The following is a 24675-nucleotide window of genomic DNA, read 5'->3' as shown; positions in this document are numbered from 1 at the left end:
AATAACATAAAAACTAAACAAAACATCTACAATCCAAGAACATGTGATTACAGAGGAGATTATGTGGAACACAATGCTGCCAACCGCATGTCACTAAATATCTTCATCGGTGCGTAATTAAAAATGTTCAGTTACTTTTTGAACAGAACTCATATATTTCAACATTATCTTTTTTTATAATTCATATAATATTTTCATTTGAAGAGTAGTAGCATCAACAACTTTCACTGATATGTTCTGGGTTCAATTCCTGGTATGGTTAGACATTTTCACACAGTACAAAAGTTACCTCCTTCATCATCATATTAAAAAAAATAGTAAAAACTTCTGTACTTTTTTTGCATATAAGCTACAAGCTATGAAATGAATAAATAAAAAAAAATATAATAAAATAAAATTTTTTTATTATATTGCATTATAACACACTGCAGACACAATTACAGTTCCCAGTTGATCTTGTTTAGTTACCAAACAATCCTACCCCTGGATCTCCTCATTCGGAAGAGGGAGGAGATGTACAGCAGAGCAGGTAAGGTGAATGTGGAGGTGTTGCTTGTCCACAGATGGCAGGAGAGATGGGATTAGTTGATGAAGGATGCGATAGATCTGTAGACTGATTTCTGACCTCCGAGATGGTGTACTGCACACACAAGAACTGGGTATGACTTGATCCAGTTTCTTACTGTTCAAGAGTGTTTTAAGGTATACCAGTGTATGTGTGGATGCTGAGACCTTCTATGTAATATGATTATTGTGGTGAGGAACATACCACAGAACACGTGGTGTTTGTGTGTGATCAGTTCCCAAAGCATAGGAAAGCATGCCAGACAAAATTCGGTGTGCTTACCCTAGAAAATATCACAGGGAATGTGCTGCAAACCAAATGATCATGGCATACGATGTCCACAATGTTGGTTAAGATCATCAAACAATAATGGTGGAAGAAAGTGCGGGTGTGAATAATTCCTTCTAAATCTACCTAGGAGGTGTTCATGTTAAAGCAGGTCTAGCTTCAAGGAGGAGTAAAAAAATGTATAAGTTCAAACATTTCTGAGAAATTTTTAACAATTATACCTAAATATCTAACCAATTAATTAAAGGTACAAAAATAGTTATACCTCTACTAGACTTGAACCTGGATCAAGTCTCACAGAATATTCTGTAACTAACAAATAAATTTGTTATGTTATACATAAATATCGGGTGTGAACATTGTTTAAAAATATTCATTTTTATATTGAAAATCAGATTTTTCAGTAGTTAATAAAATTATTACTCAATTTTCAGTAGTTAATAAAATTATCATTCAAGTAAATTGTTAACTACTTTAAAATAACTATTAACAAAATAAATTTGATTCAGTTTTTCATTAAAAACGAATGGTGTGTAATAAAAAAATACATTTTCGTAGCTTTTTATATCACTAAAATATGTTTTATAAAAATATTAAAACAATTAGTAAATTACCTTAACAGGAGGTAAGCAATTGGCTAATTGAATAGCAGCATCTCCTAAGGCCATCAAAAGTGAATTACTATTTGAATAAACTTTGTTCATCAAATCTATTGCAATCATAGTCGGTACATTATGTCTTAATCGTTCTTTTTCATAATCTTTAAGGGTTGAAAATGAATCTGGAAAAATTAGACATTTTATTAATATAAAAGTTATGTATAATAAATAAGGACTTTGATTTATATAATTGTCCATACTGTATTAAATACTGAATTTTAAAATTTAATAAGTAATCTTGGAAGACTCAAACTTAGAAACTTCTTCTTTAGTGGAACCATCAACTGACAGGTATCAAAAAACAGCATTCTCTCTGATGGTCTGTGCGAGCTTTTTCTTTTAAATTATAGTATTCTTGTCTCTCTTTCAAATCATCTAACTTTCACTATGCAACTATCTCACATCTCCATTTAGTATTTTAGTTTAAAACCTGTTTACATCCATATTTTATTATTCTTTACTTTGTGTTTGTATTAAGTTGGTTTATTCATGTCTTTTTTAATGAATAAATCGTGTGTGTGTAATTATGATTGAGAAACATAATTATGCCATGATTCCATTAGATAAAAAGGCGTTAGAAAGATTGGATAACTGATGTTTGGTGAAGAAAATTGCAAACAATTTTGGAGTTAGTGAACAATGGTTAAAGAATGGAAAAGCTGACAAAGCCTAACAAGCCTATATACCACTTAAGTATATTCTAAATAAATATACTGTACATTCTGTTGTATGTTAAAGAATCTAATTTGCAGATTTTGGATGATAAGCTTTGACTATGTGATTTATCCAATAAAGAAACTTAGAAGTTCCTGTAAGGGTCTGATAAGAAAAAAGAAAGCATTATCTTTTACACAGTTTATAAATAAATACAAATTGTAAAATGTTTACAGTGTTTTAATGATTTCATACCTATAGAGTGTGTGTGAACAAACCACAGAGGGAGAGACTTATGGTAATAAGATTACCATAACTTGATATTATATTTAATTACAACACACAGTTAATGTAATAATCAAATCAAAAGTTAAAAAAAATCCTGCTAGTACTAATAGGTGATTATGGCAATTTCTAATTAACAAAATTTATTATTTTTTTCTTCTTACCAAACTTTATTATTATGTGATTTCTTATCTTTGGGCTACTAAATTAATATAGTACTAATATTTGATGCTAAATATTGAGTTCATTATTTGGTTAACATGTTTGATCAAGATATTATATTCAAAAATAGGTTTATTTTTTTTACTTACACAGAAGGGATGAATATTTCTCCTGTTACACTTGTACAATGATGTACAATCATTTACTAATTTTAATATTCTGACTAATAATACATCTAAAAAATCTGCCACACTCGGATGATAGTTTTTTTTTTTTGTGGGCACACAACGAAGTGTTATTATAAGTGTCCAGGCACAGAATTACTACAGTATGCAATTTAGCCAAACAACATTAAAAATTTAGATAACAGTAATATAAAGTATTTAAAATCAGACTTAAAAATTAAATAATATAATAAATAAAATGAATGATTAAAATGCACAATATCATAAAGAAAAATAATCCTTGTACAGTACAGCATAGTTGTAAAGTGCCTACAGTATATGCAAAAGGCGAAATAAAATCACAGTGAAATACAACGTTAAAAATCTAAAGTAAAACAATAAAATTACCATCTGCCAAGATATTTTGGATGTTAGCCCCTAGTTTAAACTTCTGATGCAATTCTGCATAAGACACATTCTAAAAGGATGTGGTGTAGCGTTAGTTGGCAGTCATAGCAAATACAAATGGATGCATTAGTCTGAGTCATGAGATACCCTTGCGTATGCCTAGCGTGTCCTATTCACAAATGGCAAATTATAACCTCCTTTTGATGGTTATTCCTGCATGTGCAGCTTGACAATGACACACTGTTCTTCACTGGATGAAATTGTTTATTGTTGATGGTGGGATTATATTCACTCTGCCCCTCATTACGGACCACCCTCTTCAGAAAACACAGAAGTTCATCAGAAACAACACGATTAGTGAAAAAAGTCTCAAAACAGCCTCTTTTGCCATAATATCAGCGTGCTCATTACCTGAAATTTCAATACGGCAGGGGAACCTGTAGAAACTCACAGTTGTGTCGAGTCATTTCAGAAATAACAGACTGTATTTCATAGACAAGGTGTCTGGAGTACATCTCACTAATTGCCTATAAGACATTCATGGAATTTGAAAAGACAAATATGTATCGAAATGTTGGGCTCATTATATTAAGACCTAATTAATAGCATACACCTCTGTGACAAAAACACTGCCAATGCTGGGAAGGCCAAACATATATGTTTTATTGCCAACCGCAACCAACAGAATTAACATTTTTAGAGCCGTACAGTCAGCTCTAAAAACGATAATTCTGTTGGTTGTGTTTTTGTGGTTATAAACTATAGCATCAGGATTCACATTATTTATAATATTATACAATTTTTCTCAGAATAACCAGATTTCTGTTCTTTCTATGACACAGACAATAATTAAAGCAGTAATTTATGACAGAAGGTCGCCAAGGTGGGTAATAACATTGAGTAACAGGAGGAACTGGAGGTAATTGTATATTTAGGGCTGAGAAAAGGCACTGAGCTCTGATGCTTAGCGGAGCAGTAGATCTTGCTGTTTCTGATATCTCAATGGATAATCTACTTTTATTTTCTATGGTGGTAGGGGAAGGTTGAATGTTAATATAAGGGAAGGAGTAGGCTCCTCCATCCCGATCTGATGTTTTATGATTCTCTTCAACTCTATAACACCTTGGGGACAAAGCTCATTAGCGATTTCACTAACGTCAATCCCTGAAAATTCCAGCAAAAGATTACTCCTCGGCTGGTATTCAAGCAATTAACTCTGCTTGTCACTAAAAATCTCTATCAGTATTGATCTATCTCTCAATTTTCTGATGTTGAAAGAGCCTTGAAAGAATGATTTCTTTCATGAACGCTCATAGCTGAAACTTCAATCTCATTTTGTACTTCTCAAAACAGAAAATGAGGTTTATATACAATTAATTATTGTCAAAATTAGTTCACAATAAAGAAAATTTATAAATGCTGTTGAAAATAAAAAATAACTTCATATCAAACAATTATAAAATAAATTCAAAAGATTGTCAAAATATCACAGAAAAATCTGCTTACTTATAACGTGTCCATTTGTTACAGCCTTAGATAAAACTCTTGTTAAACACTCAATATCACCAAATCCTAAGTTTACACCCTGACCAGCAAGTGGATGTACTCTGTGTGCTGCATCACTAAAAAAGAAAATTAATAATAGTATTTAAATTAAACAAAAATAATATCAAGGCTTAAATTAAAAATTAAAAACACATTTTTAATATCAGATATTAATATTATTTTTAAAATTATTTTTGATTTCTATTTAACAAAAACTATTGTACGCATGGAACATCAATGAAAATATGTGGAGATATTACAAAGTAAGCTGTCAAATTTATGTTTTAAATGCTTTTCTAAAACACCAGTAATATCTAAAAATTTACACTGCAGAGAAAGACAAAGTTTTAGTGTCCTCAGAAAGTATTTTGGTAATCTAAAATAAAAGTATTATACCCAAAATATCTCCAGATAAATTATCTGATCAAAAACTGGCAAGAAATAACATAAAACGTTTTTGAAGTAAGCACAGTTGATTTTTCAGGATTTCTATCATGCAACATCTACCATATAATAGTCCTGTGTATTAAATGAGTCTCTTATAATATGGTTTCAGACTGGCATTTAGGGTATATGCTAAATGCAAGATTTGCAGCTAGAATACAAGGGATGTTCAATAAGTCCTTAGAAAAAGATAGAAAAACAAATTATTTTGTGTAGATTTTTTTTGATTTTTCAACATAATCTCCTTTTAATTCTATACACTTTTCCAAGTGTTTCTCCAACCTTTTTAGGCTGTCCAAAGAGTAGGATTTCGAAAGGTTCTCAAAATAAGCATCTGTTTGGGCGATGACCTCCTCATTTGACGAGAACTGTTGCCCACTGAACCATTTTTTCAAGTTTGGAAAGAAAAAAAATCACTGGGGGCCAAATTCAGTGAATATGTGGATGTTTTAATAAGTCAAACTTTAATTCCATAATTTTGGCCGTCGAAACTGCACAGGGGTGTGCACCCGTGCATTATCTTGATGTAAGAGGATGTTTTTCTTTTTCAAATAAGGACGTCTTTTCTTGATTTCTTTGCTCAACCGGTCCAACAATGACGCATAATATTCTCCAGTTATTGTTTGTCCTTTTTCCAAGTAATCAGAGTAGATGATACTATGTGCATCCCAAAAAAAACGTGGTCATAACCTTGTCAGCCAATTTCACTGTCTTCACCTTCTTCAGAGCCCATTCGCCTTAAAAAAACCCACTGTTGTGTTGACTGTTCCTTTGTCTCTGGAGTGTAATAGTGTAACCATCTTTCGTCCACAGTTATGTATAGATGCAGAAACTCGTCAGGATTGCGATGGAAAATTGCCAAAACAGCCTCAGAGTCTACCACACAATTGCATTTATTCTCCACTGACAGCAAATGCGACACCCACCTTGCCAAAATTTTTTCAAACCAAATTTTTCATGCAAAATTGAAAACACTGTACCTTGCGATATGCCTGTGGCCTCAACTATTTCGTGCACTTTGATTTGTTGAACCATATTATGAATTTTGTCAATCATTTCGGGGGTGGTCACTTCCACTGGATGTCTTGAGCGATGTTCATCTTTTGTGGCTGTACAGCCATGTTCAAACTCATTTACCCAATTGTAAACAGTTGCAAACACAGGAGCAGATGTGCCATGAACTTCATCCAACTCAGCTTTGATCTCTTTCAGTGTTAAGCCTTTTAAATATGTGTTTAATTATCACTCAAAACTCACTTTTTTCTATTTTTCTAAATAAACAATATCTTATTGCTTCAATCGACTATGACAATGAAACCACGTGATGGATACAGCTGACAATTTAATTACACTCTAGTGACAAATGACACTGACTAAAAGCAAACCATTTTCGATACTGTGGGCGCTATCACTTGGATTTTCTAAGGACTTATTGAACTACCCCCTCATACCTGCAGTGAGATTAGCAATTAATCTTGTTCAGTAATAAAATGTATGTGGTAAAATAATTACCCACTGCCCTATCAGAGTGAGAAGTATGACACTACAGATGCCAAATAAAGTACTATTGGGGAGTGATTGAACCTTTTAGTAGACTAATTTTAGTATAATCATGATTTAGTAGCTAGCAGACATCCAAATAAATACAGACCACTGTCCAAAATACTGGTCACCTGATAAGGTAAGATTCCGGATTTGAATCCCAGACAGGCTTAGCATGTTTAATATTTTACAATATCCAGTTATCAACAAAAAAACATAGGAGGAAGTTGTGTTTGAATGTAACTCTGTAGATACCAGAGAAAATAAATAGATGATTTTTTCTATACCAATTCAGCAAATAAAACAATTTACAAACCCTAGAAGTGCAACACTTGGCTTCACATAACTTGTTGAGTGTCCAAATCCAAGAGGAAATGCAGCTCTACTGCCACTTTGCACTGATTTAATTTGAGGAGGAATAACTCCAGATGGCCGAGGTATGTACTGATTTTTAAATACTATGTTTGTTATATATGATGTAACATCAATTAAACTATTTTTCTGTGGTGGTTCCATCTGAAAAATGTAAAAATTAAAAAATATAATAAAACAGTATACAGAATGATTCAGCTCACCTATCTAGTATATATATGTATATATATATATATATATATATATATAACTAAACAGAGAGTAGATCATAGAAGTTTGAGTTTGGTGTGCCACAACATTAAGCTTTTAAAAATATTCACAAATATTAATATGTCAAACTCGTCATTAGAAAATCTGAAAACTGAAGTTTTAAATCACTCAAACAACAATTATAACCAAACACTATTAATCATTCATTATTACTCCTATTATTCATTAACCATTCACCATTAATCCAAATCAATGAATAATTACAACTTTCAACTGAAATTCAAAGTATTTGACCTATTGTGTATAAAATAAAATACAGGAAAAATACCACAATTAAATGAAACATTTATTTATATGATCAGTTTGCTTCCCACTGTCCAGAGATATCTGACCTTAAAAACAGATTTTGTTGCCTTATTTAAGAACTATTAACCAGTAGCCATAAAGGTTTTTTTGGCTTGATGAAAGTAAAAAAGAAAACCTCTTTAAAATAAGTTACTACTATTTAACTTTCTTTACCATTTAAAAATGCTGATCTACGAACAAACAAATGTTTCCTAGCTCTGTATTTAAACAAAAATTAATAGGTATATAACAAATGATATTACTGTATTTTACTTAAAAGATAAACACAGACATAAATTTCAAGTATTTTTATATGTTAGAAATAGATAATTAAAAAAAAATAGCTGTAATTTATGATTTTTAGATCATTTGTTAGACAGTTCAAAAAATAAATAAATTTATAAAATGTAATTTTTTTTTAGAAATTACCTATAAAATGTTAATTTCTCAAAACCCATGAGGAACATTAGTTAGTATTGCTCCCCCTTTAAAACTTCTTTCTGATACTTTCTTATACTTAAAATATTTTACACCATAAAGAATGACTGCTGTAAATATTAGAAAAGTGATCTAAATTACGCTGAAAATGTAATATTAAAAAATTAGCTAATGATCGATGAATGTTCATAAAATTAATAGTATTATATTTAATGTATAGCAAACACTAGCAATTCATGAGTTTGGACGATTAATCTAATCATGCGAAATATGAGAGCTATTAATAAATTAATCTCTTAGTAATAAAAATAAACAGAAAACATTTACTACATTTAATTTACATAATACTTATATTACTTCTTGACATAATCCCTGCCCAAATTTAAGCATGTCACATCATGACACCAGCTTTCTATTTCCTTATTTTCAGAGAAAAGTACCTCCAAAGTACCCATACGCGAGTTCAATATTGCTTTCGAAGTTTTTAGTAGCCAGCCAATTTTTCAACTTTCATGAAACAGATGAAAATCAGATGGTGCCAAATCAGGGCTGTATGGGAAAACTTAAAAAATCGCCTCATTATTTAGTACACCATTAGTGCTAGCAGTAGTGTGATAGGCCGTGCGTTGTTATGCAAAAATAAAATCCCCTTCCTTAGCATCTCTTGTCATTTATTCTGTACTGGTCTTCTAAGGTTTGCCAAGTTTCACAATAAACATCTGGGTTATTGTTGTACTCTGCCAACAAAATTCCTTTACAGCTCCAAAACATGGTAATATCAATTTTTGTTTGAATCTTTGGGCTTGTTTTACAAGTGTGTATGCAATCGCACTGTTTGGACAGTTATTGTGTCTCAGTTTTGATGAACTAAAAACATGTGTCATCCCCAGCAACAATACTGTCACAAAACCCCTTCCTTTATTCTGATATTACTGGTATTACAAAAGTCAACGCCCCCCATTCTTTTCAATTTGTGGGTATCTGTAAGTTATTTTGATACCCATTGTACACAGTACTTATGAAAATCCAATCTGTGTAACAATTCTATAAACAGTGGGACTTGAAATTTCAGGAAAATTTTCACTAAGTTCAATAACTGGGAAGTGGTGTTTATTGGTGTTTATCATGAACGGTATGTTCAATTTTTTCAAGTTCATTACACACAATGGAATGTTGCCCGATTCCTTTCTCTTTGGGTATAGTAGTTTGCTCTTCTCTGATTTTCTGCACCATTCTCTCACAGAACAATCATCATTACGTTATTATAAACTACGCACAGCTGATGGTGGATCTCAGCTGCAAATATTAATTCTGCTAGCAAAAAATGAATTATGATTGTGGACCTTGCAACTGGAGGGAGCCACAAAAATCGATTCCATATTTCACCCTATTTTGGTAAAGAATAAAATGGGACTGACTGTATGTGTCATGATAATTAAACTCAGCTGACATCTCTTATGCATGCTCTATGTGCCTATGAAAGCTGGTTTGTTTTTTAATTCTGACTGAAAGTTAATGTATAAATAGCTTAAGTATTCTCAAAAACGTGCAATACAATGTGCACGTTAGTATTATTAATTAATTGTTATTATTAATAACTATTTTAATTAATGGTAATGCTAACTGTAAAATATTTTTGAATTAATCTGTCAAAAGTGGCTTTATTAATTAGTTTTTCGTACATCATTTATAGTTCTTAAATAATTTGTAATTTTTAAATATCTAAACTATTTAAAATTTTAATAAGTATAAATAATATAATTAAAATTTTATAAAATTTTATTTGTAAGGTTACTATATTCTGGAATTACACTTTTTGAAAGAGAAACAGGATATTACCTTCTTATTGTGGGTTTTATATTATTTTCTAGCATATTATAATAGTATTTGCTGTTGATTGTTTGTTGTTTTACTAAATAATTGCAGAAAATTTAACCTTTATAATCCAAAAACACCATTAATATTACTTTACGCTGATGCATAAGTTTTCAGTCTGCTTATAAAAATCTGCACAGTTAATACCCTTTTTGTCATAGTTTTAACATCAGTAAAAATATTTTGTGATTTTACATCATCAGAAAATAAAAATCATACCTGTACTTCCACAATACATATTTCACCAGAATTTGAAATAAACAAAAGAGTTACAATAATAGAATTGTTTTCAAAAAGCCAATATTTTCTATGTAGGAGTGCAACTTGAAAGCCAAACAGTTTTAATTTATTGTATTGGGTTGGCAAGAAAGTTATGTAGGTTTTGTAATGTGAAATAAAACAATTTTTTTTTATACGAAGGATGAACTTCAATCAATTATATATTTTCCATTTTGTCTGATTGACCTTTTGCCATCGTTCTGGCAACTTCATGATTCTGTGCACATAGAACTTCTGGTTCTCATCAGCAAAAACTGAATATATCGCAAAGTGTGATTTCAGGTCATCATCATTAGTGAAAGTTTTACCATTCAGAAAGTTTTGCAAACTTTGAAGCAAATGGTAATTTGCTGGTGCAAATCAGGGCTAAATGGGGGATGAGACATCACTTCCCAACCAAGCTGCAATAACTTTCTACGAGTTACCAAAGATGTGTGAGGTCTTGCACTATCTAGGTAGAATACCTAGAATACCTTTGTGATTTTCCCATTTTGGCCACTTTTCTTTTATTGCTTCCTCCAGTTTCATTAGTTGTAGACAACTGTAAACATCTGATTGATCACTTGGTTCCTTGGAAGCAGCTCAAATTACACAACATCTTTGTAATCCCACTGATTTGACAGCATAATCTTTTTTTGATGCAATTCAGCTTTCAATGTAGTTGTGCTGGTTCATCATGCTTGGACTATGATTATTTTCAATTGACGTTCCTGCAGAAATGATTCATTGTGTTAAGTGTATCTATTTCATTCATATGGAAACTAATAACGATTTTCATAACGAGTTCAAGACATTTGAAGTGATTTTCAGTTGTTGTGTGTGATATTTAACCTCTCAACGATCTCGTGTAAAGTTACATGACTATCTGATTCAATTATGGTTTTGATTTGGTCTTCATTGACTTCAATAGGTCGACCAGAATGTAGGTCATCTTTGTGTGAAAAATTTTCACAAAAAAATTTTTTAAACCGATTCTGAAATATGCATTCTGTTAGGCAATCAAGAATATAAACCTCATGTATCTCTTTGTGAGCCTCAGCAGTTTTCTTGCTTTTACAAAAATAAAAAAGTAAAGTATGTTGAAAATGTTTGTTTTTGCACTCCATGTTAAAATTGACCATAAACTAACAGGTGCAAACAAAGTTAGGTGCAATTTGCTTCTAAAGTATGTTAAAAGTGACAGCTATCAAATGCCAAAAGAAAAAAATCATAACAAAGACAGAGGTCCTTCAAAACAACGTAAAGTTATATAATTATGAAAATTGAAATTACTTTCTTGCCAACCCCAATATTAAATATTTTTTCCACAGCTGTGATTTGTCTCTTTAATAACCGTTTTGCCTTGTAATAACAATTAGTCCCAGTTAATAAAAAAATATTTCTCTAGATCTCAAAAACTTTTTCTTTAACTTTTAAAGTACAGAAGACTGCAATATGAAAATTAATGAAAAGGGGATAGATGCTATTTTAATAAGTATATAAAAGGATAAAGAAACAAAACAGCAGAAGAGTTGAATAAGCAAATATATATACAACAATGTCAGATGCAGCAGAGAACTAAAGGAAAAGTAGAAACAAAAACCTTGAAATGACAAAAAACACACAATGAATTAATAATAGAACTGTTCTCTTGAAATATTACTACAAAATAATACCACAATTATATCAAAAGAAAAATATACTTCAAAACTTTGAATTATATTTTTACATTCAATGTATCAGTTATAACAGATAATAGCATTAATCAAAGTTAAATGTGAACTTACAAGAGCAGTATTCAATGCATGTACAAATTCCTCATCGGACATTTTTAACAACTCTTTAGAATTATCTATCGTTGTACTCCAAACCAATGAACTAAACTCATTGTTTAGCTGCAAGAAAATCAGAAAAAAAAATTGTAATAATAAACAGATCATGACAAATACTTAAGAAAGGTACTTACACTTATTAAAAAGTTACATAAATAATTACAGTAAATGTGGAAATCAATTATGTATTTCACCTGACCACAGATAATTAGAAAGTGTGACTAATATGATTAATATTTAATATTAATATAAATTTATTTTATTTTAAGACAAATAATAAAATCTAAAAGGAAATATTTATACTATGAGATTAATTTTATACAATAAATACTATAATGTAAGCATTAAGCAAATGCAAATAATTTAACAATTACAATTTCTATTATATTTTTATTCTGTAAAGTTCTTCTGGTCATCCTACTGTTTTTTCCCACAAATTTTATAAGTTGTGCAGGAGATTCTTTTTAATTGAAGATTATTTGCAGTACATTGATAATTTAAATGTATCTCTTACTTTTTTGTTATCATCTGCTTAACAGTGGACAGTTAGAGCTTAATGACTAAAGTCTTTCTAATATTCAAAGTATCTTTACAGTAAGATATAAGAAAATTAGAAAGACATTTCTTCTGCATGTAAAATAGTCTTAGTCCAGATTACATTATTTACATGTATCTCTAATTTCTTTTCTTATTTTTAACAAAATTCAAATTACTTATGAATGGTTTTTTTTTTTAATTCAAATGACTAACATATATGTTTTGTAAGCTGTCGTATTTTAAACAAAAACAAAGTAAACCAAATTTTTAGAAAAATGCAGTAACATTAAATATTTACACTTTTCAATATTTTTTTTTTAATTTCAAATCGGTGCCAAATTAAGTACTAATAAGTTGTTGATAACATTAACTAATTATCTATCAAGTCATGTTTCTGTTTTTTAAAGTAGATATTTATATTTAAAACTGATATTCTCTATGAAATAAATAAATATGGAAATTTTATATTTTCATATAAGCCATGTTAATTCTTCAACTAATATTATTATTATTATTTTGGTACATGATAGTTAATTTAGAAACTATTACTATAGTAAGATTATTTTTTAATAATTAAAATTTTTAGTTTTTAACATTGAATGAAATGGCACAATATTTATTCAAATAAGCCATTTTCTGCCAGATTATGCGTATTCTATTAATTAGTAGATAAGATATTATTACTCATTAATACAAATAAATACGAATCTTAAAAAAAAGTGGTAATAATATAAAACATATAAAACTGTATTAAATTTTTACTTTTTGATACTTTCACTTACAAGAAACATGACAATTTGTCACCATTTAAGAATGATCTGTAATACCAAATATATTAATACGAGGGAAGTTCAATAATTAATGAAACAAATTGATGTAGAGAGAAAATGATTTACACGACAGTGAAACTTACTACTTTTCAACATAGTCTTCTGCAAAATTTACACATTTGTCCCACTGCTCAGTGAGCTTTCTAATTCCCACAACATAGAAGTTTTTACCTTGCTGTTTGGCATTCATGTATTTCTTGTTTGACAGTTTCATTGTCGTTGAACTTCCTGCTGCATAATAAGTCTTTCAGTGAGCCGAACAAATGAAAATTGGATGGGACAATGTCTGGGCTATAAGGAGGATGTGCCAACACCTCCCAACCCAACTTCTCAAGCATTTCTCCCATTCTCAGTGACGTGGGGGCGTGTGTTTTCATGCAAAAAATCACACCTTTTGAGAGAGCACCCCGACATTTTCACCTTATCACAGTTCTCACTTTCTGCGGGAGCATGTTAAAATAGTACTCAATTTTCATGGTACGTTGTTCTAAATAGTCACTAAAAATTGGGACTTGCAAGTACCAGAATACTGTCAACATCACTTTTACCGGCTAAACGTAAGAGTTTTGAATTTTTTTTGGTGGTCGAATTCCGATGTTTTTACTGAAGACTTTACTGTTTGGTTTCGAGGTTGAAATGATGTATTCACGTTTCATCAAAGGTAATTGATCTAGAAAGTCACCTTCTGCTTCAAATTGTTCTTTGAGCTCAGAACAAATGCAAATCCAGGTGTCCTAATGGGCTTGAGTCAACTGTCTTTGAAATCATCTTGAACACATTTTGTGATTATTCAGCACGTCATGAATAATTGAGTACATGGTTCCAACACTAATATTACAAAAACTAGCAATCTGGGAAATTTTGACTCGCCTGTCTTCATGAATAAGATCACTTATGCGATTTTGCAGCACATTAGTCAAAACTTCAACTGGTCTTCCAGAGCGATGGAGATCAGTCACACTTGTTCTGCCCAAATGAAACTGTTCCAACCACGTATACACATTACTGCAGTAAACACTTTTCAGCATACTGTTTCAACATCCTTGAGTAAATTTTTGCCGATTTCACACCTTCTGATAGCAAAAATCTTATCACTGAACGTTGTTCTTCTGACTTACACATTTCAAGCAGAGCTGACATTCTGAAGCCAGTAAAAGAGGTTATGTTTACATCAATTATGATCAAACAGCTGACTAAATATCTGTCCAAAGTTGCCAACTTGACTCTCAAAAAGTTCCATTGTTATTAAAGGAACTGTTTTTTCTACATTAACTTGTCTCATTTATTGAACATCCCTCATACAACATTTTCTTACACCAAATCACATCCATAATTTTTAAGCAATAAAAATAAATCCACACATACACACACACACACACACACACACACACACACATACAGAAATGTCAATAAATACAAAAATATGGGTAGCAATTTTTACAAACAGCAATACTTTCCTTCCATAACATATTATAACAACTGAGGCAATAAAATAATCAAAATTGCTTTTATTAATTATATTTATGTATTATATATTTTCATTATCATCCATTATTTATTAATGACATACAGGTAACAGTGCAACAGGACCTGTAGTAAGGAAACGCTGCCATGCTGTATCATTAGTGGAAACCTAGAAAAAAAAATCTATAATAAATATGTATGTTTATACACTGTTACATGATGTAGTTTCTGAAAAGTTCCTGAAATCGATGCTTCCTGCTTAAAACAATAAAAATTATTATTTAACAAATTTGTAAAGTTTCAAAATAAATGTGTATTTAGGATAATATCAATATGGTTTAAAATTATTCTAAAAAATGCTTACAAACATCAAATATTCTCTGACGCTCAAAAAAAAATTTGCCACAAGATACTAATATTATTTCAAAAAGCATACAAAGAAACAAATTAAAAAAAACCAAAGGTTTATGGGAGGTTTTCTCTATGAGGATTGTGTTAACACATTGACGATAATGATGTTTATAATGAACATCCATCTACCTAGACAAATTATTCATGACAAATTATACGTGTTTAATTTATTGAACATGTTTGAAATAAAGGAAAAAATTCTGTGAGAAAATAATGTCAAAAGTTGTAATTTCTGTGGGATTTTGGATAAATATTCTCCATGATGATGAATTGTTTTAATCATTACACTGAATATTTTTTTTAGGGATTAAAAATAAAAATGAATGACATCAGCGGGAACCGTATGAATAAAGAGCTGATCAAAATAAAGATTTTCAATTAAGTAATCACAGGAGAAAAGAATGGTTTTGTATAATTTTCAGATAACACATTAGTTGTTAGAGTAAAAAGCTACGCCCAGGTTCATATAGATAAGAGCAAAGGAAAAGTTATGTTAGAAGATTTTTTTATTCATTGGGTATTGTACACTGCACATTCATTTGGAACTACAAACAAAGAAATGCACACTGATATCCTTTGTTACTTTCTTCACTTGCCACCAGTTCATTTTTAACTACTTTTTCGTGTGAAACTGATTATGAATCTAGTTGATCTAAAAAGTTAAGCTTCTAATTTATCAAGGCTTTTAAGAATGCACTTCAGGAAGGTTTCCAAAAATGTTATCAATAATAGCAAACGTAGACTGGAATAAAATGTTCAGCATTTTAAAAAAATTAGGGTTCAAATACAGAGATAGAAGAACAATTGCTAACATGTACAGGAACCAAACAGCAACAGTAATGATTGAAGAACATAAGAAAGAAGCCGTAATAAGAAAGGGAGTCCGACAAGGATGTTCCCTATCTCCGTTACTTTTTAATCTTTACATGGAACTAGCAGTTAATGATGTTAAAGAACAATTTAGATTCGGAGTAACAGTACAAGGTGAAAAGATAAAGATGCTATGATTTGCTGATGATATAGTAATTCTAGCCGAGAGTAAAAAGGATTTAGAAGAAACAATGAACGGCATAGATGAAGTCCTACGCAAGAACTATCGCATGAAAATAAACAAGAACAAAACAAAAGTAATGAAATGTAGTAGAAATAACAAAGATGGACCACTGAATGTGAAAATAGGAGGAGAAAAGATTATGGAGGTAGAAGAATTTTGTTATTTGGGAAGTAGAATTACTAAAGATGGACGAAGCAGGAGCGATATAAAATGCCGAATAGCATAAGCGAAACGAGCCTTCAGTAAGAAATATAATTTGTTTACATCAAAAATTAATTTAAATGTCAGGAAAAGATTTTTGAAAGTATATGTTTGGAGTGTCGCTTTATATGGAAGTGAAACTTGGACAATCTGAGTATCTGAGAAGAAAAGATTAGAAGCTTTTGAAATGTGGTGCTATAGGAGAATGTTAAAAATCAGATGGGTGGATAAAGTGACAAATGAAGAGGTATTGCGGCAAATAGATGAAGAAAGAAGCATTTGGAAAAATACAGTTAAAAGAAGAGACAGACTTATAGGCCACATACTAAGGCATCCTGGAATAGTCGCTTTAATATTGGAAGGACAGGTAGAAGGAAAAAATTGTGTAGGCAGGCCATGTTTGGAATATGTAAAACAAATTGTTAGGGATGTAGGATGTAGAGGGTATACTGAAATGAAACGACTAGCACTAGATAGGGAATCTTGGATAGCTGCATCAAACCAGTCAAATGCCTGAAGACAAAAAAAAAAAAAAAAAAAATAGCAAATGTGTATAACTAAATAAATGTGTTTAATGAAAGACTTTAACGTTAATAAATAAATCTTTTATTCTATCAGTATACACAATGTGCCAAATAAGTAACGAGACTGATTTTTCCCAACAACACTTTAAAGAAACGTGCCAAATGTGGTAACCATTTCACCTGCTAGATTGTGCTGAACACATAGATGCTTCGATTGAGTTGATGACTCAGCCAGTGCATGCACAGCAGCTGTGAACATAACATTGTGCAAGAAGCGACGGTCAAATGTAGCATCACGGATCAAAGAGTTGTGATAAAATTTACTGTAAATTAGAAAAAACAGCATCAGAAGTTTGCAAAGTTTACAAAGGTGTTTTCAGTTCGACCCAGAGATTCTGACCCAAAACATCAGAGTATGGAATAGCATGGAACATTGTCACCGAGGCAGAAGAAACTCAGGTTGCAGAAATCACATATCTGTGAATGTTTTTTCAATGCTTCTGGAGCGATTCATCATGAATTTCTCCCTGAGGGCACAACACTGACCAGACAGTACTTCTTAGGAGTCATGCAATGTCTCTTTGCTCTTACAGTCATGCAATTACACTGTGAGTGTTCATCATGATATGATGGATTCTCCATTGTTTCATTTATAGAATATATTGTCATATTATATACTAGAAAAAAAATATATATATGTATATTGTCATAAAATGAGCGATTTATATATATTATATATTGTCACATTATATATGATTCAACATCTACTGCAAGGTCTTGGAAGTCAAGAAGAAACAGGATGTTCGTCTTTGGATCAAGATATCACTAATGCAACTAACTATTTTGACTGTTAGCAGGATTCACCTTATGCTCTATTTTTATTAATCATATTTTCACTACAAACATTTTCAATTAAGTGACCAAATGCATGAAAATGTACAGCAATTTATAATATTTCCATGGCATATTCTAGGCATGTCTACTTAAAATGTTCTGTACTAGGTACAGAACATGGAATTGATGGGAAAATTATTATGACAAGAGTTTCATGGAATTGATGGGAAAATTATTATGACAAGAGTTTCCCGTTACAAGATTTCTGCTGGTCTGGTCTTTATAGCAAACAGCACCATGAAGATAACAATAATATTTAATTTCTTAATAATGTTTCTTTCTTTTTTGCGATGTAAAATTCCACAAGCAAAAAAAAAAAAATCACTTCATTCTGACTTTGATCTTCTCTTACCATTAGTTTCGGTCATCTTTTTAAACAGTTGTAACACTTTTATTTGTGAATAATACCATTGCTGAATTGTATTCATCATCTCAGTTTGGGTAAACAAGCATCAAGCAATTCAGCAGCTCATGCTGCTTCATACACAAAATAGTAGTGACAAAAGCATTTGTCAAGTTAGAAAAAACCAAACATGTGTAGCAAAATTAACTTTACCGATGAAGCAATATGCTAATCCCTGCATCTTAACTTTAGCTGCTTCCCAAGAAAAACAAAGTGAAATAATTTTTAAACAGATGATGTAAACAAAAAATAAATGAAAAATAATCTATTCGTAATTATCTGACTGGAAACAAATATTGAAAGAAAGTATTTGACTAGAAAAAATTACTCAACTACAAACAATTCTTAATTGTATGGAAATCAATTTCATTCATTTTAGAATATATTTTTATGTGTATTTAATATTTAAACAACTGATGATGATGGTACCTCCAAAGTGCTTCTGCATTATATGGGGGTAAATAATAAAAACTTTTATTATTATTCTATATTAGTTGTAATTTATTATATTTGTAATTTTATTTATAATTTTCAGAAATTAAGTATTATAGGATCTTAATTTTTATGTTCCATTATAAAAAGAAAATAATTTTTACTATAAAAATTACCTCTTGCAGTTCCAAATTTGCAACTATTGCATGTTGACCATAAGACCACTTAACATACTCAACTCCCATTGTTTCTCTAACTTTAGAATTTGCACCATCTGTACCTAACTAAAAAAAAGACAAAAAAAAGTTTTATTAATTCTATTAATTTCTGATACTTTTATAAATTCTTGAAAATTTAATTACAAAAACAAATTTTACATTATTTACAAAAGAATGCAGTCTTGTAAATCTGTTTATTTTAAAATTCATCAATTCATTTCATCAACAGACAATTCCTAAATTATATAAATGAACTAGTTTAAATTAAATAATTCATTTCACACATTAAGCAAAACTAATTTTTTCTATGTAAGTGAATCTGGGTATGTATATTAAAATATATATACCCATAAATAGGCCCATTATTACAGTAACAAACCTCACTAAATCACTTACAATTAATTATCATGTACTTACTGCTTATTATTTTTTCTTTTATTCATATTAATTGCTTTCACAAAGAGTATTAAGATTAAAAAATTATTAATTAAAAATTCAAATATAGAGAGGTACGTTTAACATCTCATTCACTGATATAAAATGAGTTATTCTGCTGCTTTAAAAATTAGATTTAGCGGTTATGATATAATTTGATCATTTTAATTAAAATGATTATTTCCCAAATCTAATCACCATACCCAAACTTTATTTGTTCATAAATTTCATTGCTGTTATTATTATGTATTATTTTGAGAATAAGGGATTGATTTATTGTTACTTATTTCTAATAATTCCATGTTATCAATACTTGAAAACGCCATTATATTACCATCTAATATGATCAACAAAATTAGATTTCGGTTTATTACATTTATATACATATAAATTTTCCTGAAAGTATATATTTATTTTTCTTAATTTTTCATGTCATAGAGAAGTTGTTATAATTTTGCAATTCTTATTAGCTTTATGAATGATAATTTCATAGTGCAAACGTTACTGTGTGGTGTGAAGTGTCTTCTCAGGCTATTATTGGTTCCTATTTTTTTGAGAATGATGCAGATGACACTATCAAAGTCACAGTAAATCGTTATGATATGTTACGACAGTTTGTGACACTGCAAATGATCCATAAAAATATCAATATGAAGGTGTTGTGGTTCCAACAGGATTGTGCAAGCACTCTCACAGCAAGAACATCCATGACAACCTTACGAAGAATGTTTTTAGAGCACCTTGTTTCCTGTTTGTCAACTAGGGACCCTGTCTGCCCAATTTATTGGCATGCGAATTCTTTCTGTGGGAGTTCCTGAAATCCAAAGTTCATGCTAACAGGATAGCAAATATTCAGTAACTGAATAGCAATATTTGCATTGAAATTGAAGCCATATATCAAGAGACACTTTGCATAAGGTTATGGTGAGTGTGTGTGCTCGTTCGAAAGATTGCATTCCTAACAATGGTGGTCATCTGAACGACATAATTTACAAAAAGGGACACATGTACAGAATGGTATGAAGTGTTCTTTCAAACAGTGCATACTAATATGTGTAATTCTAATTCTATTTTTAAATATAATGTTTAAAATAGGTCACTGTTTCTGCTGCACCAATATGTTGCTAATTTTGGTGGTATGGGTATACTGATTTATTACAAATTTTTTGTTACCAGTAGTACAGTTTCTTATATATACCCTGTCTTAATCTCTTTCTATTTGTTTATGCTGTATCTAAAAAATTAATGTTTTATTTACTTATATTTCTAACATATGTTCAATAATTTTATAAAAACTATTTAATTTTTTAAGAATTATACATATAATTCTAAAAAAATATATAAAATTATATTCTATTCATATAAAATTATATTATTATATATATAAAATAATATTCCATATTCTAAATTAATCTGTTTATTGTATATTATCAAAATGTCATCACACAACTAATCCATAATTTTAGTTTGCTTACAATATTGGTAACTATTACTTTTCCGTACATTATAAAAATACTTGACATTATGCTACTTAGAAGTGAGCACATTTTTATGCATTCTTCTTGTAAATAGTAGTTATTATGAAATGCAACTAAATCTTAATTTGCACTGTTTCAATGTAATTACTTCATCATTGATCAATTTATTTGTACTATATTATTGAGTATTTTTTGCATTAGGTTAAAAGTGTCTTGACACTGGGATTTTTGTGCACATTTTTAAATATTAAAGCAGATTAAAATATGTTCTGATTTATTTCTATTTGTTTTAATGCTGTGGATAATTCAATGTTATTTTTAATATAAAATACAATTTTTTTGAGTTTTAACTAAGGTAAAAATTTAATAATTTTATAGGAAGGACAATCAAAGGACATTTACCAAAGGTCGATTATAAGTATCTTATGAATTTTTATAAGTCAGAGAATATGAGAGGTGATGGATTTTTTTATTTTTTATTAATTCTTTTCAATTATTTAAAGTTTTAATATTTACTGTGTTAAATCTATTAGTTCAGTCAGTTTTTAATTTTTATTGTTTAGAAATTAACTGACTTTACCCGAGTGTTAGTCTTCACTTATAATCAATGAACATTTTCTTCATTTGCATTTACTATAATTAAATTATCATTAATTTTTTGTTTAAATTATGTTCTTTTTTATTTCTGAAACAATATTTTATTTTATCAAATTTTTTTACATTAATGATGTTTTCAAATCTCATTATCATTATTATCTTGACTAATGTTTGAAATAACTAACAATAAATTTAAATCACATACTCAAGAAAATAAATATAATAAAAACATCAATGAAAAAGTAGTTAAACATGATGTTTGGTTCAGGGAAATAGTACACTTAATTTAAAGTTTCAAACTTAGATTTTAAGAGAGTGGTTTTGACAGATTTTGACAAGAGAAGATTCTCCATAGACAAACTGCAATGGGCAATTACCCACATCAACCCAAAAAAGAGCCTAGGCCCAGATGGGGTACCGGGTGCATATTGAAAGATTGACCAAGAAATTACCGTGGACAGTCTTAGAAGTGCTGAATGAGTCTCTGGGGAGGAAAATCTTTCCCACATCTTGAAAGTACATTAGATTGGTGTTAATTACTACACCAAATGCGAATAACACAGCAGCATCACATCAACCGATTTATCTTCTGCCAGTGGTTGGCAAACTGTTTGAGAAAGTGTTGGCGAATCGCATATAGGAGGGGACTGAAACAAGCCAGAGGCCTATCTCGGTCACAATATAGATTTCAAAAGGGAAGGTCGACCGTTGATCCCTTAAGAAGAGTGGTGTCGTGGGCGGATTAGTGCAGAGCAGACACCTGAAGGACAAGACGGATTCCATTGATGGTTCTCCTGGATGTCTGCAATGCATTTCACAGTCTTCCATGGGCTGTGGTGGCAAACAAATTGGAGGAAAGAAATATCAGCACCTACTTGTGGGCGGTTATTTGTGATTATTTGTGCGCAAGAGAATTGATGGTTGAGGCTGAAGACGAAGAATGTAGGTTCCTAATGTGGGGGGGCCCCCCAGGACACTGTATTAAGTCCCCTTCTCTGGAACATTTCATTTGACGAACACAGAGAGAAAGGTATTACACCTCCCAGTTCCTCTCTGGCCATGGGGGATTCAGAGTATATCTGCAAAGGTTTAAAAGAAGAGAATTTAACAATTGTATATAATGCAGATACATCGATTCACCAGAACATACTTTCTTCACTTGTGAAAGATGGTAAGACATCAAAGAGAGAAAGCAGTGGATGAACATTACTTCGGATACAGTTGTAAATGTTATGTTAAAAGGAAAAGGGAATGGAAACGGATCGAAAATACGATAACAGAAATTTTGGAAATGAAGCAGCTCGATAGTGATAACTAGTTCCAGGAATTAATATAAGAAGATTGGTTGGAGACCCGGTGACTGGGGGGGCCCAGGAATGATGTAGTCAGTTCTGGACTGCCCCTCTCTGGTTAGGTGGGAGTAGAAAAGAGAGGAATGAGAAATTGATAATGTAAGCTCATAGGCCAACAAACAGAAAAGACAACCATAAATAAATAGAAGAATATAGAATTGTGTAGAAGAGTAAAACAGAATAGATATTTTTGTATATAAGAATTAAGTAGAAGGGCTAAAGAGTGTGAAATGCAAGAGTTAAAATAGAAGAGTAAATAGATGCATTAAACAGAAGACACAATAATATAAGTTATATGGAAGCTAGTATATGGATTATGATTAAAAAAAAATTAAATCGAAAAGACAGAGTCCCGGCCACTGGAGAGGGCTCGGGAACGACATCTTTGGATAGTTTGAAAATTATGTAATATTCAAATAAATATATTAAACAATAATTCTGATTCTTAGGTAGGTATAGTGCTTCATACTAATAAACATAACAATTGAGACATTCATACTGATGTGACGGATAATGTTGTCTTTATTTCATATTTGACGATCAATTTTTATATTTATATTTTTATAAAATTCAATTTAGTATAATTAATGATAATTGAGGTAAATAATTATTATGTATAACACATCATTGTTCCTGAGGATGGATTAATAATCCGAAAGCGCTCGAATATTACTACTTAAGATTGTTGGTAAGTGGAAACTATTATATAAATAATTTATATATTAATACCGACAGGCAATGATTAATAAAATTAATTTACAATGTTGAACACGTAAGAGAGTTTTTTGTACGTAGCCCTAGGAAATCTTTCCTCAACTGCAATATGAATCACAGAATTTTATTTGGCAACATGATGGTGCTCCCCCTCACTGGCATAACACTGTACATAATTGATTGAATGAAATTCTCCTCAACCACTGGATTGGTCGCCGGGGACCATATGACAGAGCTTGTTTGTCGTGGCTTCCATATTCACTCAATCTGACCCTGTGCAATTTTTTTTTTGGGTGTTTATAAAGGATCAAGTGTATGTGCCACCATTATCAGCTGACCTATCCGACTTGAGACACAGGACTGAGGCAGTTGTTGCATCAGTTACTCCAGACTTGCTGAGTATTACCACAACAAGGGATGAACTCTCTTATCGGCTGGAATTGTGCCATGGGATGAATGGTGGTGACCCTGAACACTTACAGGGAAAACTGTTTGAATTGCTCCTTCATTTCATGTATAATTTATCAATGTAAGTAACGCTCAATAAATATTACATAACTCTAAAACCCCAATATTCATTTTGAAATACACGGTATATTCATTGTTGACAGAGTCATTTTTTGGGTGTTCATCCACAGACAGCCAGAACATGTTCAGAATTCAATATAAGACTGTTCATTTGAGTAATAGCATCCATCCATGATAAACATTTAAATATATTTACATATCCTAGTATTTATTTATATAATTATATTTTGTAAGTCCAATCCATCTGAATGTATCTATCTGAAAATCACAATTACAATACCCACCAATCAGATGAATTTTCATTTCTACTCCACAGAACTGCTAATTTTAAAACACTCCCTTGTTATGAAGGAATAAGTATTATATAATAAGCTTCCTTCAAGAGTTAGAAAAATTGTTTTCATCAAAAATTTCAAAAAGAATCTGTTGAAATTTTTTCAGAAAAAAGCTCTTATAAAATAAATTTTTGACTGACAACAACAATTATGGTTATTTATCTAGTACTAATGAATGCCTAGGCATATTTTAAGCTAATTGCCACATAAAGTTTTACTAAG

At 30.6% G+C, this 24675-nt stretch overlaps 2 protein-coding genes across 3 annotated transcripts in view; one reads left to right on the top strand and one right to left on the bottom strand.

The window, feature by feature from the left end:
• The window catches only part of LOC142324762 (RAB6A-GEF complex partner protein 2), a 164368-nt gene that overhangs the window by 100999 nt on the left and 38694 nt on the right, over positions 1 to 24675 (top strand). The window lies entirely within an intron of this gene.
• Positions 1 to 24675, bottom strand: part of Coq6 (ubiquinone biosynthesis protein COQ6, mitochondrial) — a 32345-nt gene that overhangs the window by 4108 nt on the left and 3562 nt on the right. Inside the window, exons 4-9 of one of the 2 annotated variants that reach the window (XM_075365718.1) lie at positions 18973 to 19080; positions 14984 to 15046; positions 12002 to 12109; positions 7033 to 7232; positions 4692 to 4807; positions 1468 to 1634 (exon numbers count right to left, since the gene is read on the bottom strand). In XM_075365718.1, coding sequence (XP_075221833.1) covers positions 1468 to 1634; positions 4692 to 4807; positions 7033 to 7232; positions 12002 to 12109; positions 14984 to 15046; positions 18973 to 19080 — 762 coding nt within the window. The remainder of the gene's footprint in view (positions 1 to 1467; positions 1635 to 4691; positions 4808 to 7032; positions 7233 to 12001; positions 12110 to 14983; positions 15047 to 18972; positions 19081 to 24675) is intronic. The other variant, XM_075365719.1, reaches the window with a different exon arrangement.

The sequence above is a fragment of the Lycorma delicatula genome, chromosome 5, assembly GCF_047948215.1.
Source record: "Lycorma delicatula isolate Av1 chromosome 5, ASM4794821v1, whole genome shotgun sequence".
In the NCBI taxonomy this organism is placed as follows: domain Eukaryota; kingdom Metazoa; phylum Arthropoda; class Insecta; order Hemiptera; family Fulgoridae; genus Lycorma; species Lycorma delicatula.
Note: the sequence above shows the minus strand (reverse complement) of the source record. Positions and strands in the feature narration are given on the sequence as shown.